The 16,621-nt window shown below is 41.5% G+C and overlaps 1 protein-coding gene across 2 annotated transcripts in view; it reads right to left on the reverse strand.

Annotated features, from left to right (window-relative positions):
• Positions 1-1,648: 1,648 nt before the first annotated feature.
• Positions 1,649-16,621, reverse strand: part of LOC119120144 (zinc finger protein 609-like) — a 63,852-nt gene continuing 48,879 nt past the window's right edge. For both annotated transcript variants that reach the window (XM_037246770.1, XM_037246768.1), the window contains exons 4-8: positions 10,374-10,461; positions 7,366-9,661; positions 6,615-6,984; positions 5,538-5,894; positions 1,649-3,868 (exon numbers count right to left, since the gene is read on the reverse strand). In XM_037246770.1, coding sequence (XP_037102665.1) covers positions 3,825-3,868; positions 5,538-5,894; positions 6,615-6,984; positions 7,366-9,661; positions 10,374-10,461 — 3,155 coding nt within the window. In that variant the 3' untranslated portion in view covers positions 1,649-3,824. The remainder of the gene's footprint in view (positions 3,869-5,537; positions 5,895-6,614; positions 6,985-7,365; positions 9,662-10,373; positions 10,462-16,621) is intronic.

Raw genomic sequence — 16,621 nt, forward strand, 5'->3', positions numbered from 1 at the left:
ATGGCCACACTAATGGCTCTCTGTCACTGATGTCGCATTACGCTAATGCACGCAGCTTACTCCCGCCACTGGGGGCTGTTACAAATCATGTACTCTGTGCAAACACACAGCGACAGCTGGCAATACAGCTGTGACAAACACAACACAACTCTAGGGTATAAATATAATCAGTGAAGTAATGGCGATCTTGTCTAGGTGTGAAATCCCGGCCTGTAGTTGAATGCAATAAAATAATACTGTTGCAAGAATGGCAGTGCCACTGACAGAGATGAACAAAGGTCAATCAAAGTTCGTCAGGGTGCACATACCGCATTTTCCGGACTCTAAGTCGTTTTTTCATAATTTGGCCGGGGTGCGACTTATACTCAGGAGCGACTTGTGTGTAAAATGTTGTTATTTTCACACTAAAACACAAGAGGGCGCTCTAGGCCTGTGTCAGGATTTAGAAAGGCTGGAAAATTGGAACACCTGGTTACATCGCCACTAACGCAACAATAAGTATGCAAAATGAAAAGATCAGAGATGAAAATGCGAATATTCCGTCGTGCCATTGCCATGTCTTAACTATCAACGCATTTCCTACATTAAGGAAATTAAATTGAAAAATGTATTCACATTGAAAGGATCCAGAGCTGGGGGTGCTGCATTAAGCCTCTGGAGGTACGGAATGCTCGTCAGCAGTTTCAGCTCTGGAAAAGGGCAAGACGGTTGACATCACATATACGGTGCAGTGACAATGTAGTTGTCCCCTTGTCAGTCTTTTCCTTTCGTTTCTTGCACATTTCTCCTACTAAATGGTAATATCAGTCATATACCACCAAAGTAAAAATAATATGGAGGCTTTAAAGAGGTTAACCTGCAAATTTTCTTTGTAATAATATGTTCTGTGTTGTGCTTGTTCCGTTTGTGGAATGTGAAATAAACAAAAAAAATCGACTATTTAAGTAGTGCAGTTACTTCTGTATATCAGTCAGAATCTCTGCACAGTTCAAATTCACCCAAATCGGCTCCTGCAGGCAGTTTAGTCGACTGCTTTCAGCCACCAAATTGTCAGGTGCACTGAGAGCATGTCAAAGAGAAACCCCTCAGTATGCCGGGTGTGTTTCAACTCCCCACTCCTCTCCTCAGCCTCCCTGGTAATGTCTATTCAGGGTTTCTACTGTCCGTGGGGAAGTCAAATCTCAGATTCAGGAGTAGTAGTGTGCTTTTCCTCCTTGCCGTGGGACAGGGGACCAGCTGTACACCCTCAACAGTCAGTCGGATTCAATTTCAGACTTTAGACCGCTCAAAAATCTATTTATTCTGTTTATTTGAGCCATTTGGAAGTCAATATGTGTGTGTTTTGGATCATAGTCCTGCTGCAGAACCCAAGTGCTCTTCAATTGGAAGTCACAATTTGATGGCCAAACATTCTCCTTAAGGATTTAATGTTTGACAGCAGAATTAACGATTCCATTACATCACAGGAAGTCATCCAGGTCCTGAATTAGCAAGCCAGCCCCAGACCAAAACACTCGTTTGACTGTATTGTATACTTCTCCGATAAATGGTAGCACTTGTGGGCGTTTTGACTTTGGAGGTTCCACTGCGTTGGCTACTACAAATAAAGTCAAGAAAGTTGAAGCAAGGGAGCAGTTATCAGGACAGATTGTCTCATAAAAAGATTTATTTTTCCAGCCCAAATTTACAAAGGCAAGTTACAGAGTATTGTATAAAAAAAAAAAAAAGAACCATGGTAATGTACACTTTTCACAAACTCCTGAAGGGAGGGAGAGAAAGGAGAGGAGGTGGGGGAGGAGGAGAGAGACGGTTCTAAATGTCTTACACAGAAGAAGACGCTGTAAACATCCTTGCAAGCACCTCTGCGGGTACTTTGAGGGGGGTGCTGGGTGAGGGGGTGGGGTGTCTGTACGACACAAATTGGGTCAGGGAGGGACAAACGAGTGAGTGTCTCTGTGTTTCCACACAAGAATGTTCAACTAGGCACCAACTGCTGGCCAATAAATATACTCTGCACCATTGAAACAAAACACAAGAGCCAAGCACTTTCCATTACGTTGAAAGCAAACATGAACTTTTCTGGCTTTTCATACACTTTTAGAATATAGTTTCGATTTTTCACTGGGCTTTGCTGACTACCGAGATAAAAGTACTACTCTGTGAGCAAACAAATGCACTTGTCACAACCATTGTTTGATAAAACTATATGTACTGTATATGTATGAAGTCTGCTGGTACTAAAACCTCACTGACTTGAATGACAACATCACAGCTGCCTAGATTACCCTTACAGATTAAATACTAATCGAACACCACCACATTCACCCGATTCAGCCATTCGTCATCTTTAAAAAGCACAGACGTCAAGGAGATGCCGTTTTGATAAATGGTGTACTGGCGAAGACCAACAACATGTAGGACCTGCTAGCTGCTGGCTGGGCAACAATGCTAACAAATGCAAATGACTGCAAAAAAAACAAAAAACAACATCTATTTGGTGTCAACTCCATCCCAGACATGTTCTTCTCACCCACCCGACTGCTCAAAGAAACAGACATTTGAAAGCTGAGGTTTTGGGCGTGACTTGATGGGAAACAATGGATTTACACCGCAGCACCACTTATGTGAAATTCAAATACATGAATTGAGAGGACATTGTGGATATATTTAGTATTTACTCATCTTTTCACACTTGGGAGTATGTAAATCAATGTGCCAGAAGTTACATCTCAAATAGCAAATGACCAAAATATCAAGTTTGGACTTGAAGAAACAATAATTTAAAATAAAATGATGAAGAGATGACTGTGTTCAAGAGTGAAGCCATATCAGTCATAGATGGACACATTGAACGGCAAATCCGCGTCAGAGGGCTTCCGGATATTCATAGAGGATTCAGGTGCCTGCACAAATTCTGGGACTCGTTTTACGTTTATCCGTGGACGGTTGATATTACAGCAGAACATAAAGTTTATGAGGCAAAGTAAGCTCAGAGTACCCCGACAAGTGTCGCCATAACTGATGTGGCTTGACTGGCTTGACTGTGAGGCGAAGCAGCGTTGACACCGGCATTCAAGACATTCAAAGATGACCGTCGCGATTGAAATTTAGTCAGTTGACGAAAGCAAACATTTATCACGTTTTTTTTTTTTTTTTAAATCTCGGTTGAGGTGTATGAGGTCCCTTCGCAAAAACACGGTGACATCGGTCCCTGAAACATGAACTGAGGATTTGACATATGGGAAATAATGGTGACGGTGAGGATGAAAACTTCAGTCTCAGGCTTCTAAGTCTCTGAAGAAAGCAAGCAGCAGTTGCCATATTCCCCTTTCCCCAATCAAATAGAACCAAACATTTGTCAAGTTTCGGATATATTGTTGCGTCATGGCATCAAAACGCCAGCGACATAAAGTTGAACGCATCTCAATAAAATTTTCTCTGCAAATCTTTAATTTAATTCGACTCCCCTTTGCCATCAGTCACCCGACTCCCCCTCCGGATCCTCCACTAGATTCTTCTGTATACGACACAAAAATAATGTAGTCAAAACAAAATCTTAAAAAGTCCAATAGTCCATTTTTGCATTGTATTTGTTGACAGTGCAAAGACTAGATCATCAGAGGGGAGGCGTTTTTTTCCCCTGCATGAAGGAGTAGAGTGATGGCTTTGAACTTGGATTAGATCAGCTTTGAGATTCTTTCGACGGGGAAGAAAGACGTCAACAAGCTGCCGACACTCGGGCAGATCGACTAAAAACACAGAAACACCATTGAACTGATGTCTTAAAGGAAACACCCGGGAAATCCTTTTCTCATGTGAGCCAGTCACATGAATCTTTGCAGGGTTGAGGTGTGGCGGTCTGGTTTGCCTGTTGAAGACAAACAGCAAAACTCCCATTAATTGGCACATTCATGGCAATGATCCTGATTTGCTTTTGCAAACATTCAAGGTGGGTTTTGCAGCTGTCCTTCCAAAGCCCATCCACTAGGTGTCAGTGCAGCCTGCCATCTTTTCAGGCTCATTCTTCAACTCTTGATATCGTCACTGTGATCCACTTGTCCTTAGAAGACCTACTTAAAATGGATGAGCTGAGGGGCTGCACTGAATATTGAATACTCGACAGCAGCAGAGCATAGCAAAGAGTACCGGCAATGAGTCCATTTTCTTTGAGACAAATCCAGGACAAAGAACAAATCTGACAACAACGTTTCATCAACTGGAAGCCTGATACTCGAGGCTGTGTCAAGTTGTTAGATTTTAAAGAAGTCTGTTGTATTTGAGTCTTTAGACGTCTATTTAGTGTTCCTTTCTTTATTTCCAGCTTATTGTTCTCCCCTCCGAGAAGGTGAAGGAGGTTGATAAGGTTAGTTGATAAGGACCAACTTGCAGTGATTGAAGTGCGTGTTGCCATTTCGTCAATTCAGGTTTGCCCTTTGAAACCAAGTTGGCTGTCTGGTCTAATTTAACAGTCCAAAGCGGTGACTTAACTGGTGGGTTGGGCCCCAAAAGTGGGTCGCGAACAGCTAGTAAAAAATTAAAGGGGGGGTTTCTCAGTTTACGATGGTTCCGGCCACACTGCATTTCAAGGTTACCAAAGAGGCTACGAAGCACAATAATGAATGCTCCATTAGCACCATAATTCATATTTTCATTGATGTGCATTTTACATTCTTGTATTTACTGTAATTATGACCATAAGTGCATGAGAGAAGGTTAGCACTTCCCCACTATGGAAGGCGGACTCTGGCGTAAAATGAGCACCACCTGTACATTGAAACATTTCACATGCATCACACAGTGAAGCTCGTGGAAGTCCTGGATTGCAAAATACTATTAGCAAGACATCAAAACCATTTGAGAAGCAACACATGAACATGAATATGGCTGCAGCATTAAACCAAACACAGCTCTGAATGCCATTTGAACAGCTTCTCGCAGGCTCCTTAGATGGAGCCAAAGCAATAACAAAATTTAATGTATTACTTTTAATACGTGCAGGTAGTTTCATTTAGTTTTTTAAAGGCGTTCTGACAGCCATGTATTTTGTACATAGTGTATACATTTCTTTTGCCAAAGGACGCATTTTTCCTTATCCTTATCGCATATATATATATATATATATATATATATATATATATATATATATATATTATTTGTGCGTGTGTGTGCACATGTAATATATATAATAATTTTATATATGTGTGTATATAATTAATTATATGCATGCCTATAATTGAGGAAAGCTTCAGATAGCATGATAGATCTCTAAACGGTTTTCAAAAGCCGTTCCACTCCTCGGGCATAAGAGTAGATGTGAGTGCCAACTTGCACACGGCAGCAATCAAGGTGACTTACAAAAGAGGGAACGAATGTTGATGACGTATGCAAGTAAACGTGCATGTAAATCTGGGAAAAAAATCATTGTGTCTATTTTTGTTCATTGAGTGCTAAGTTTATATACGGATTATCCACTGAAAGGCCTTGTCATGTAAATAATCGTCAAAGGAAGAAGAAAGTGCAAGTGAGGACTGACTGACCTGTGGCGTAGGAAAGATCATACTGCCCTGAGAGCAGGGGGTATCCCAGGTGGTGGTGAGAGGGCATGATCCGCTGTGAAGGCGAGGAGCGCGGCCGATCTACATCTCTTTCGCGATCCCTTTCTCCGCCGGCTCCTCTGTCTTGCTCCCGCTCTCTATCGAGAGAAGGTTTGTCCCCTACTGTCGGAGATTTGCTTTTGTATTGGCTGGCGTGTTGATGTAGGATATCTAGAGCTTTGGAGTCTGTAGCCATTTTGTTGACATTAGGGCTCGTGCGGGATTTGTCGTTGGCCTCTTCAGCTCCGGCTATTTTAGTGCCGTATGGAGAGAAAGGATAACCTCCAGGAAGGTAAGAACCTAGATGAATAGGAAGATGGACAGGTTCATTTCGGATGTGCATTCTACCTATTGAATAGCATTACAGAAACTCAACCCTTTGCTCAAAAATATTCGCTTAGCCGGCCGGACGTATGCACACCCCTCAGGACACTTACTAAGGGTAGTCGGATGTCAAGGCTAATTCGACCGCGTCGGTTAGCTAGCAACATGTTTTGTCTGAGCAGAAAGAGTGACCTCTACTACACTCAAAGACGGTCGGGTCTGAACCTGACAAGAAACGTTGCCTTCGTGCCAGTGAATAAGCTACATGCCATGCTAAATGACCTAAGATTGACACAGCTAGTGGTTTTAGCATCGAAATGAAGTGCTTGGTGATTAGTGATTGAGCCTGTACCGCGTTAAAGCCGAAGCGTATCCAACTTTGCACAGCAAAGTAACGGACAAATTATTCAATGTCTGGACTGTGGAAGGAACCAGAAACTGCAAATGATTAACTATACGCTACGCCCTTTGTTAGCCAGGAGTGGCCTTTAAGATTTATAATATCAGTAATGTTTATTTTAACAAGTTTTGATTTTGACTGCTGAATAAATATTCTCCAAATTACATTACAATAGACGGATTTACAAAATCTGTACATTTTTTGTCACACATATTCAATACAGTGTCCTGTAAGCTATAACCCAGCTCACAACTTGTCAGGTAGTGTTAATTTTCTCATGAATGTAATTGTCATACCTGGGTAGTTCTGCATCATGACCGAAGGCATGCCCCTGTAACCAGGGTGGTTGGGGTCATAACCTTGTCCATAGGGGTAACCATGCATGTACGGCATGTATCCTTGGTGCTGTGCTAGTGGTGATGAGAACTGCAAGTGGGCATTGGTACGAACGTCTTTGCTCAAGGTCCGATGTTCCTCAGAATTAATTCGAGGGTCAATCATTTCTTTGCCGTCCTCCTTAGGCCCGCTTTGACAGTCCTTAGGCCTGCACCTTTCTTCCTTTGATTTGCGATCACGCTCCCGTTCTCTGTCCCGTTCATCTTTCCATCGAGATTGTTGTTGCTGGTGTTCAACTTCCGCTTGAGCCTTCTGACTCTCAGGGTATTGCTGGTGGTCAGAAAAGCACAACAAAATGACAACAATAGTAAAAAAAAATAAAATGTCAAAAGTTAAACAGACTCCTACACAACTAAGGTCTATATACTTTTTGCAGGTTTCCAACGACAAGTGTGTGCACATCTAAACGGAACAGAAAAACTGAAAACAAAAGACAACCTCTCCCACGTGGAAATATTGCTTGTCATATCTCTGCCCTCTATGCACTCATAGTCAACCATTAAAGGTCAATGGCAAACCAGCACAGAAAATGCTTATCAATGAGTTTGTTTGATATATGTCTTTGCAACTTTCAGGCCCTTGTTTTGTGCTTACGACTCAAAACCAAGTGAGGACCTTGCTCTACTTATGATCGTCTTAGATTGTAGTTACCTGTCTGTACCACACAGCCTGCTCCGTACCAGCCTGAGCTCTTGAATCCAGCCCTTGCTTTGAGTCCTCCTTCCCATGGTGCCCCCCTTCTGTCAGCTTCATCTTGAGACCTTCAACTTGCTGGGACTTTATGTCCTCCGCCTTGATGCTTCCCATGGATTTGGAAGAGACCTCAGAGGGCGAGTCCCTGGATTTGCTGGTGGGCTGCGTCGTCTTTCCAATCTCTGACTGACTCGTTTTGGAGAGGTTTGGCTGCATTGGGTTCTTTTGTTTCCAATCTTCCTTGATGGAAGCTTCTCTTTCTTTCATGGCCATGTCGGACTTTTTCTCAGCGGCACGATGCTGCTCTGCCATTTGTCGCTGACGCTCCTCAAATTGCTGTCTGTAGGCTGGATTGGTATTCATTAAATGGTTGTGGTATGCCTGATCGGAATGATATGCATATGGGGGTACGTAGGCATACTGATTGTAGTAAAGTGGTTGCATATACACATTGGATCGTTGTTGAATGACGGAGGGTTGCTGTTGTTGTTGCTGCTGGCCAGGAGCAATGTCAGGTTTGCGATCCTCATGAACCTCAACCTTGGCTTTTTCCTCACCCTGATCCTGGTCATCCTCCCTTTTGATCTTCACCTGACCGTCGGTCCCCGGCGTGCCTGGATTTGGTCCGCCGGGACTGGGGTTGACGTAATTGGGTGAGTAATACGTCTCGTAGCCAGCATAGTATGGGGAATCTTTGCTGGGTGGCGGATTTGGAAAAAGAGCTTTTTTGACACTTTCTCTGAGTGCCTGGTCTTCTGTCCTGTTTTTGACATTCTCTAGTTTGCCTTCACCATCCTCACCAGCATCGGAGATATCCGAGTATGCTGGGCTGTGAGTTTTCACCGATGAGTTGTCAGCACCGTTCTGGTTCATGTGAAGAGGCGTAAGTGGCTGTGGCATTCCACTGCCATCTATGCGACTGGCTACTCCTATGGATGGGCTCGGAGCGTTATCTGTAAAACTGTATATCTTGTCAGCCTCAGCCTTGATGCTTGCCAGTCGACTCTGATGAGGGTCGGATGACCCATTGAGAAGCCCTTCAGCCTTGTTTCCTTGTTCAGGTACTTCTGTGTACGATGCTTTGCCCTCCTCCAGCTTCCCCCCCTTTCCCATTGACTTGGGGCTGTCAGCTTCCTTGCCGCCGTCCTTTTTCTTCTTGTCTTTCTTCTTCTTGTCTTTGGTGCTACTTGAGGGAGCATCTCCTGCGGCAGGGGTTTTTGACTGTGCGCCTTTCATTTGGGGACTCTTGGGGATTCCTTGCAAAATGGGGGTAAGCCCTGGGGAAGAATTCGGGTTTCCTGCAGGGAAAGAGTACATTTGCTGTGTAGCCGAAGCACCGGTGGCAACAGTTCGTGGTGACTTCACATTTCTTGGGCCCATTTTATCGGCCTTTGTGTTAGCTTTTTTGGACTTGTCCGTGCCTCTTTTTTCATCAATGCCATCATTACTGGCCTCGTCCGAAAGACATGCCCCATCGTCACAGCCTTCCATTGGTGTACTGATTTCCGGTTCTGTTTCGGCAATTTTCTTTTTGCTTTGCTTTGAGCAAAACTTGCCAGGTGATGGGGAAGTACTTTGAACATCAAAGTTCCTTCCTTTCGGCGTGACTGAGCGTGCTGGAGAAAATGATCCCTTGTGTGAGATGGATGCACCATTACAATTCTCAGGTTCGGGGTGAAGTGTCGAATCTTCTCCATATTCACTGTCCACATCCAATTCCAGCTTCACGTCATCATACGTGTGGGCACGGGCTTGGTGGTACTTGAGACCATTAATGTGCTTATACCTCTTGTTGCAGTTGGGATGAGGGCAATCGATAAGAACAGGTGAAGGACAGCTCCGATCAAGGGGGGGTGCAAGTGGCTCGGTCTTGATAGAAGGAATGAGAAGACCCGATAGACCCGGCGCTCCACTGTTAGAATTTGTCCGCATACGTTTGTTGCCTTTGGTGTCCTCTGAGCTAGAATTAGGCTCCATGTCTGATGCAGGTTTGGCCTTCCGTTTTCCAGCTGACGAAGGGCTGGCCTTAATATCCTCTGTGTTGCTATTGGGTGGAGTGCGCCGCTCCGACGGTGTCTGACTGCCCCTTCGGCCCTTACTGTTAGAAGCGCCGCGTGTTTTGTTGTTGGTGGCGCCTTTGTTATCTGATGAGTTACTGTTCTCGTTGATCGGAGTGTTGTTGTTTGGTCTCATCCGTTTACCTCGGCCACGGCCATTCCTCATTTCCAGGTCACTTGTAGGGGATTCACAAAATCTGAAACCAGGCGAATGTATTATATTATAACGATTCATCATAATAAACTGTTGCATATTAATTCTTTATCTGCTTCCTACTTTGTTGTATCATTGTTAATATTTGTGAGAAATCATTCACATCAGTGTCTTCCCATTCATAAATATTATTAATGATTAAAAATCCAATTAATTCAGGTTATTTGAATAAATGTATGCATTGAAGAACAATAATCTATAAAAAGCAGAGCATCCTACTTGGGCCATGGAGAATACTCTACGTTCTCAGCAACAAATATTTTCTCTTTTGCCACAGAAAGCAGTTATAAATGGGAAGACAGAAAATTTTTGATGAAATGTTTACATCTTGCAAACTGAAGAAATCTTGTTAATCACAGCAATATTCATTTCCAAATTACTTCTTTGTCATAGCCTTTGGAAGCAAAGGATGTGAAACAAAAGCATTTACAGTATGATAAAGCCTTCCCTTGTAGCAAAATGCAAACATTTCTATAACAATTACATTTACAGATGTTCAACATAACATCAGAACTTCAGTAGCACAAGCCTGAGTGTGTGTAAGGTAGAAAAGATGCACTGACTCATCCACATACAAAGGCAAATACTTAGATCCCTCGACATACAACAAGAAAGAATTGCGTACACCAGTCAAAGGTCATTAATATAAAAACGCAGATATAAATAGGCACATTAAACAGTCAAATATGTCTTACCGAGGTGGAGCCCAGTCATGCCGTGTACAGTCCAAAAGTGTACCCACATACGTCTTGTTTCTCCAAGTAACATTTACCACCAACATCCCTGTGAGAAAAAGATAAAAATTTCAATAATGAATATCACAGCCGGAAATGAAAATTTGTGCACGTAGGAAAATGCTCTTAAATCAATGTATGGATCTGTTAGCAGAGGGGGTTTAAAAGAGGTTTTCAAGAAAGTCACATGAGCCAGAGCCCTTTCCTAATACTGTAATGGTTTGGGGAGTGATTTATGGCTAAATCTTCTAAATTACTTGACAGGAGGTCCCTCTGGGAATGATCAGACTCGGGTTACCAGGGAAAATGCACTCAGCACATTTCCCATTCAAATAAACTATCTTGCAGTCCAGGACATTTCCCTGCAGAGTCATTATTTATCATTTTTGACATTCCTCTATCCTACCTTATTGGAAAGAATATGACTTTGTTCTGAAATTCTCCATGAAGTTAGATAAGCTCTTGGGTTTAATAAATGTGGTGTGAACAGTTTAATTTAACTGGAGGTGCCTAAGTGTGCAAGAAAAGCAAAGTGACTTCATTGGTATTGCAGCACATTCTGTCACTTCTGTGCCGCTATTTGACATGTGTGATTTTGGTATCACTCAGCTTGAGTGACACAATCTCACCTATTCTGAGTTGGATATCTGACCCTGCATTTCAAATCTAAACTTAGTTCTGTGAGATTCACTTCTACATGCTATTCGTCCCGAGATATGTTGAAGCAAGTACTTTTAATCGGGCAACGCTTTTCAAGTCTATGAAACATTACATAATGTAATACTTAAAAACACACTTAATTGGGGGCTTGCTTGGATTGTACGTCATCCGACAAGCAACTTCAGATGATTAGGTGCAACCATGTTGCTAAATAACATTCTAACATCACTCTCATCACCATCCCCCCTTGACTTTGCTGTGATGGTGACCTCAGTTTGCCACTTCAGCACTGCGGAGAAACTAAGGGCTGCAGTGAGCTAACTTATCTAATGGCACAGGAATGCTGGCTGGCAGCTTCCATCCCTCAGAGCATTTTATTCACTGAGGAAACCTCTCATGCTCACCTCATTTTCCTCTCTCTTTCATAATCATTTTTTTTTTTCAAACTTCTAACCATTCTCCACTCACAATATTTTCCCCTCCAACACATAGGTCATACAGATGACTCCCCGTGTTGTGACGTGCATTTGGACTTCTGTCAGTAATAATAATTTTGGCACAAATTCTTAAACAAGTCAATATTTTCCTCTTAATCTGCACTAATATTTCTGCTAATACGTTCCTGATTTTCCTTTGTTTTTTGGAGCGTGATGAGGTCTCCGTGCAGTGGGAAGTAGTTTTGGCTGGGTCTTACATCTGCTTTAAGGTAATAAGAGTGTCTCACATCTCAACAAAATGCGACCAATTTTACCACTGATACCTCAGAGCTTTTGAGATTGCCTCACTGTTAAAATTATCCATGCTTTGAGATCATCCTCCTCCTCCTCTGCTACATTAGTAGGAATCAGGGTTGAAAGGTTTTTCCTTTTTTCAACTGTGATAATTAGCACTCCCACATTATTAAGTCTCTAACTGTCATAGAAAGTCAACCTGCACAACCAGCAGCCATGTAAACAGAATGCTGGTCCCGGTTCAAACCGGAAGTCACTCACCTAATTCACGCAAAGACTCGTGGTATAGGAAAAATGAGGATAGCAAGCGTGCACCACATTTGCACCAAACAGTACAGTTATGATCTTTTTTTTTCTTTTCTTTTTTTTCCATTTATGTTGTTAAGGGTCAGCAAAATATGAAGTTGCTACATCCCACTTCACAAGATCCAGTCACTGGGGTAAAGTGGGAGTACTGTGGTACAATAATACCGCTGTACATTGGTAAATAGAAAATTGCTGCCTACATATTAAAATAATACAAGATTGGAACGATTTCAAGGGATTTTTGATAGTAAAACTATTGCTACAAAACAACATTTGTAAATTGCTTGTACTGTCAGACCCAGTTACTGATACTCAATTTTGATCTGAGGACTTTCCAGGATATATACTGTGTGATAAATACAGGTATCCAAATTGTAAGATTCATTATAGTCATAATGTGGACGCTTTCTTTCTTTTGTTTCTTTGCATCAGACATTTCCCGTGAAGGGAACCTGCATAGAATTACACCTACTGTACACTGTCTCAACAAATGTTTGTGTTTAGAAATGTATAATCTTGCTGGGTGGTGACAGCGGGTGAGCCATATGTTGTTCTTTCCTTGTTTGTTTTTTCCTTTTTTATACTGATTCTGGAAAATATTTAAAATTCCAAGCATTTGCATTACAGGCAAACCTCTGAAGTTCAAACAAACGTGATGATTTCATAAAAGCATCACCATCCATCCATCAGTCAGTCCGTTCATCCATCTATCCATCCATTCATCCACACTAGGCTCAACACATGAGACACGACTTGTGTTTTCACATACAGTGACATACTGTGGCTGAAAATCTCCTTCACGTCATTAAAATACGCTGTTTTCAGGAAATATACAATATTAATGATGTAGCTTGTGATTTATTATACTGCTTCTATAAACAGCGGAGTTGTTTTTATTGTCTGAGGGGACTCAAAATGTATTTATCCACCTATTTACATGTCTGGACACGACTAATACTAAAATGTTAATTACATTGTAGGGAAGTGAGCTTTAAGTCGCACACAATGTTTTATGGTATAGTCAACTGTTCATGTGCAAGTGGCATTTATTTTGAAAGAAAGTTAAACACGTTGTTTTGACTGAGCGGTTTCAATCTTTTTTCAAAAATCCATATCCATACATGTCTTCACAAAGGCACAGAACTGAATACATATTAGGTCAGTGCCAGAACGTATCAAACCAAAAATGTCATCTTAATTTGCTATTACAATTTTAATAGTGTCAGAATTTAGGGCATTGTATAATCTGTCAAAACATGAATCAATCACCCAAAAGCAAAACTGACAAGAAACAATTCATACAGAGGTTTATTGCAGACATTTTAATTACTCGATGCACTTACGACTATTTTTTTCCTCTATGCTTTGAGGTGAAGAAAAGGATTGGAAAGATTTAGAGCAAAAAAAAAAAAAAAAAAAAACCTGATCCCCTGCACACTGGCCCACTTAATGACACCCTCATTAGGGTCACCCAGGACAGCTCAGTGAAGTCTGCATTAATGAGAGAAATTGGCCTGTAATTTCACCAATCATTTCCATTCTGTGCTGTTGAGCAACACATGGCAGCTTCTGTGAGGCCCCAGAGTCTATTGCGTACTTGTATGGGATTACGTGAAAAAGAGGGTAATGGGAGAGGAAATTTTCAGTCAAGAGTATTTTGGGCAGCTGCATGGGTGAATGGCCATTCCCGTCATAACCTCTTGTCCGTTTAAACACTTTCCCTAAGGTTGCAGAGGACAACTAAAAGGTCCTCTGCATTTCAAGTTTTAAGGGGGTGCATGTTCACTGGCTGACCTTTTCTTTGCACACACTCAGAGTGGGGGATTCACGAGGATTAATGAGTGCCCTTGTTCAAAATTTGATTTAATATTAGAACATTGCAATCTGATTTAATACCTCTCCAAACTGGAGGAAATTGTGTTTGAATTGAAGGTTTGTTTATGTGCAGACTGAGGACCACATGTAAGTATTTATAATTTCCAAACATAGAATATTAAGTGCAAACAAGAGGACGAGTCCCGGGAATCATTGTATAGAGCAGAAAATGTAAACACAGCTGGTGTGCTGCCATGAGAACGCTGATAAATCAAGCATTTGAGATACTAGTATGACAAAAGTATTACTTCATTGACGTTTTCATTTTAAAACGTATTTCCCCCCTCTGTGCTTCTGTGTATAATATATAAAATAAAGCAGAACTTCCCAATCATCCTGACCAGAAATGTCACAAAGCAAAAGAAAAAGCAATCAAGGGCAGATAAGAAACCAATGTTTGAATGTTAATAACCTGACTAGCTGAAAGTATTAGCTAAAAGGATCAATTCGTCATCCAGCGACATCACAAATGGAGTGATTTTTACGTGAACTTCCTCCGAGCCGCATGTGTTGAACAAAATGTGACGTTTATTGCCATTATAGGCGTACGAGTCCTCCCCCAACATTGATTAATGAATCAATTAGCTGATTTTCGATTTGAAAAAAAATATATACAAGAGATCAGGCATTTGGAAGCGTTTAACTTGATGAATGTCACGTGTATTGCAACAGAAAATAAAACCTGGAATGACATAAACATTGTTCTCAGTCATACGGGAATCAATTACATGTGGCTAACAGACACAAAACACCAAGTAAGGTTTTATTTTTAAGCCCACATCTTTCATAGGGACTCCATCTGGGCCCCATCTGAAATGTTTGCAGGCTACAATCTGGCTCATAGGATATAAAATGTGAAGTTGCTCGCACTGACAGGAATGACAGCTTGTGAGAAGGTCAATTTTACCAAAGAGAGATGGAAGAAGGGAGTATTAGAATGCTTTGCACTTCTGGAACATTATCAGCCATATACAGCTGCTGATGGATGGAAAAATTCATCACAATATGCTTATTTTTTATGTTCCTGCATTAAAAATAGCAAGCATACATGCCAGGACCTTTGTCTAAATCGGAATGTGATAACACACGCACAGTTATTCTTGAAAAGAATTTGTAGACGGAGAGTAGTTTTTGGTCTGTTTGTTTTTTGTGTCACCTGGGAAAGTCTATAACCATTTTGTTTAAACAAACCCTCTGGTGTTTTCCTTTAAGGAGATGGTGCTGAGATTAAGAGACAGTTCTGCCAAAGACACGTTGCTCAAGCATGCGTTGACATGTATATAGCAAACATGATATCTTATGACAAACACTGGGAAGGACTACAATTCCTTCAGGGGTAAGATTGATGTTTTCAAGGTTATTTACGTGCTCGGAAAAAGAGAGTTCCTGGCCAATTTGAGTAAGAAGTAACTCTCCATGGCCTTACTCTTGTAACACAATCCAAAGACTAAATTTATGACTGAAGTATATCAAGACTGCCGATTTCTCAAAATAATCTACAAAACATTTTAAACTTGTGTTAAAATTTCCCCTGAAAATTGATGACATGGACTTTTTGCAGTGATGAGAAAAACTATTGGCTGAGAAAACAGGAACCTGACGAACTGATTGGGGGGGCAAGTATTGCCACACGTTTGTCATATAAATCATTCAATCGATGCAACAAAAAAACACTATTTGAAAGCGAGTTTATTTAACAAAATTGTTCAAGTGCAGACCATGTTCTGCTGACACAGCAGAACCAGAGGTTACTAACAGGTGGTCTTTGCAACAGCATTAAATCATTGCCTGCAAGTGTCTGTCAGCCACATTTTGTAGACCACTTGATTCGCTTTGGTTTAATAGTCGATACTGTGCCACTTGGAGCAGCAATTCCTGATGTGGGTTGTGTTTCCACCATAGGGTGTATATTCGAGATGATGCAACACATTCACAGCGGCACAGTGGTGTATACCCCAACAATTAATTAAATAGGAGAAACAGCATGGCGCACAGTCTTTTGTGCAGACATATTCTGTAAACAAAGTAACTAACTGCTTTGATTGCATCCCTTTTCCAATCCACTGCCCTTTTCAAGTTGGATCATATTGCGCTATTCGTGTCCAAACACTAGGGTGCAGAAAAGTAGGACTGACTTTTACTATATTTAGACAACATGGGGAATGGGGAAAATTTCCTCTACAGTTTAAATGCAATAAATATGCACTGTACTGAACTGAACCATAGACTACTTGGTGGAAACATAGTTGACTCCCTAATTTCCACACTCTAAGATGATTCAGGTAAGTAAAACAAAGGCAATTAATTCAAACTGTTTTGTAACTTTCACACTGAGCTCTCTTTCCCTGAAATGCCAAATAGATTTGAACCCATATCCTCAAAGTTCTGCTCCTCGTGTTCCAAATATGTAATGGATAAATACATAAATACATTCATGAGACAAACACTGATCACAAGCAGCCCATATTATTTTTCAATTAGGGATCTTAAGAATCTGTGGGGCCTGCTTTGGTGACCGCCTGCCGTGAAATACGTGTGTGTGTGTGTGTGTGTGTGTTGGGGCTTCGGGGGAAGGGGTGAGGTGCACTGGCAGTGAGCAGGACTATTTGGCCAAAGAGGCCCCTCTGTGTTCCTTCT

The sequence above is a fragment of the Syngnathus acus genome, chromosome 3, assembly GCF_901709675.1.
Source record: "Syngnathus acus chromosome 3, fSynAcu1.2, whole genome shotgun sequence".
Taxonomy (NCBI): Eukaryota; Metazoa; Chordata; class Actinopteri; order Syngnathiformes; family Syngnathidae; genus Syngnathus; species Syngnathus acus.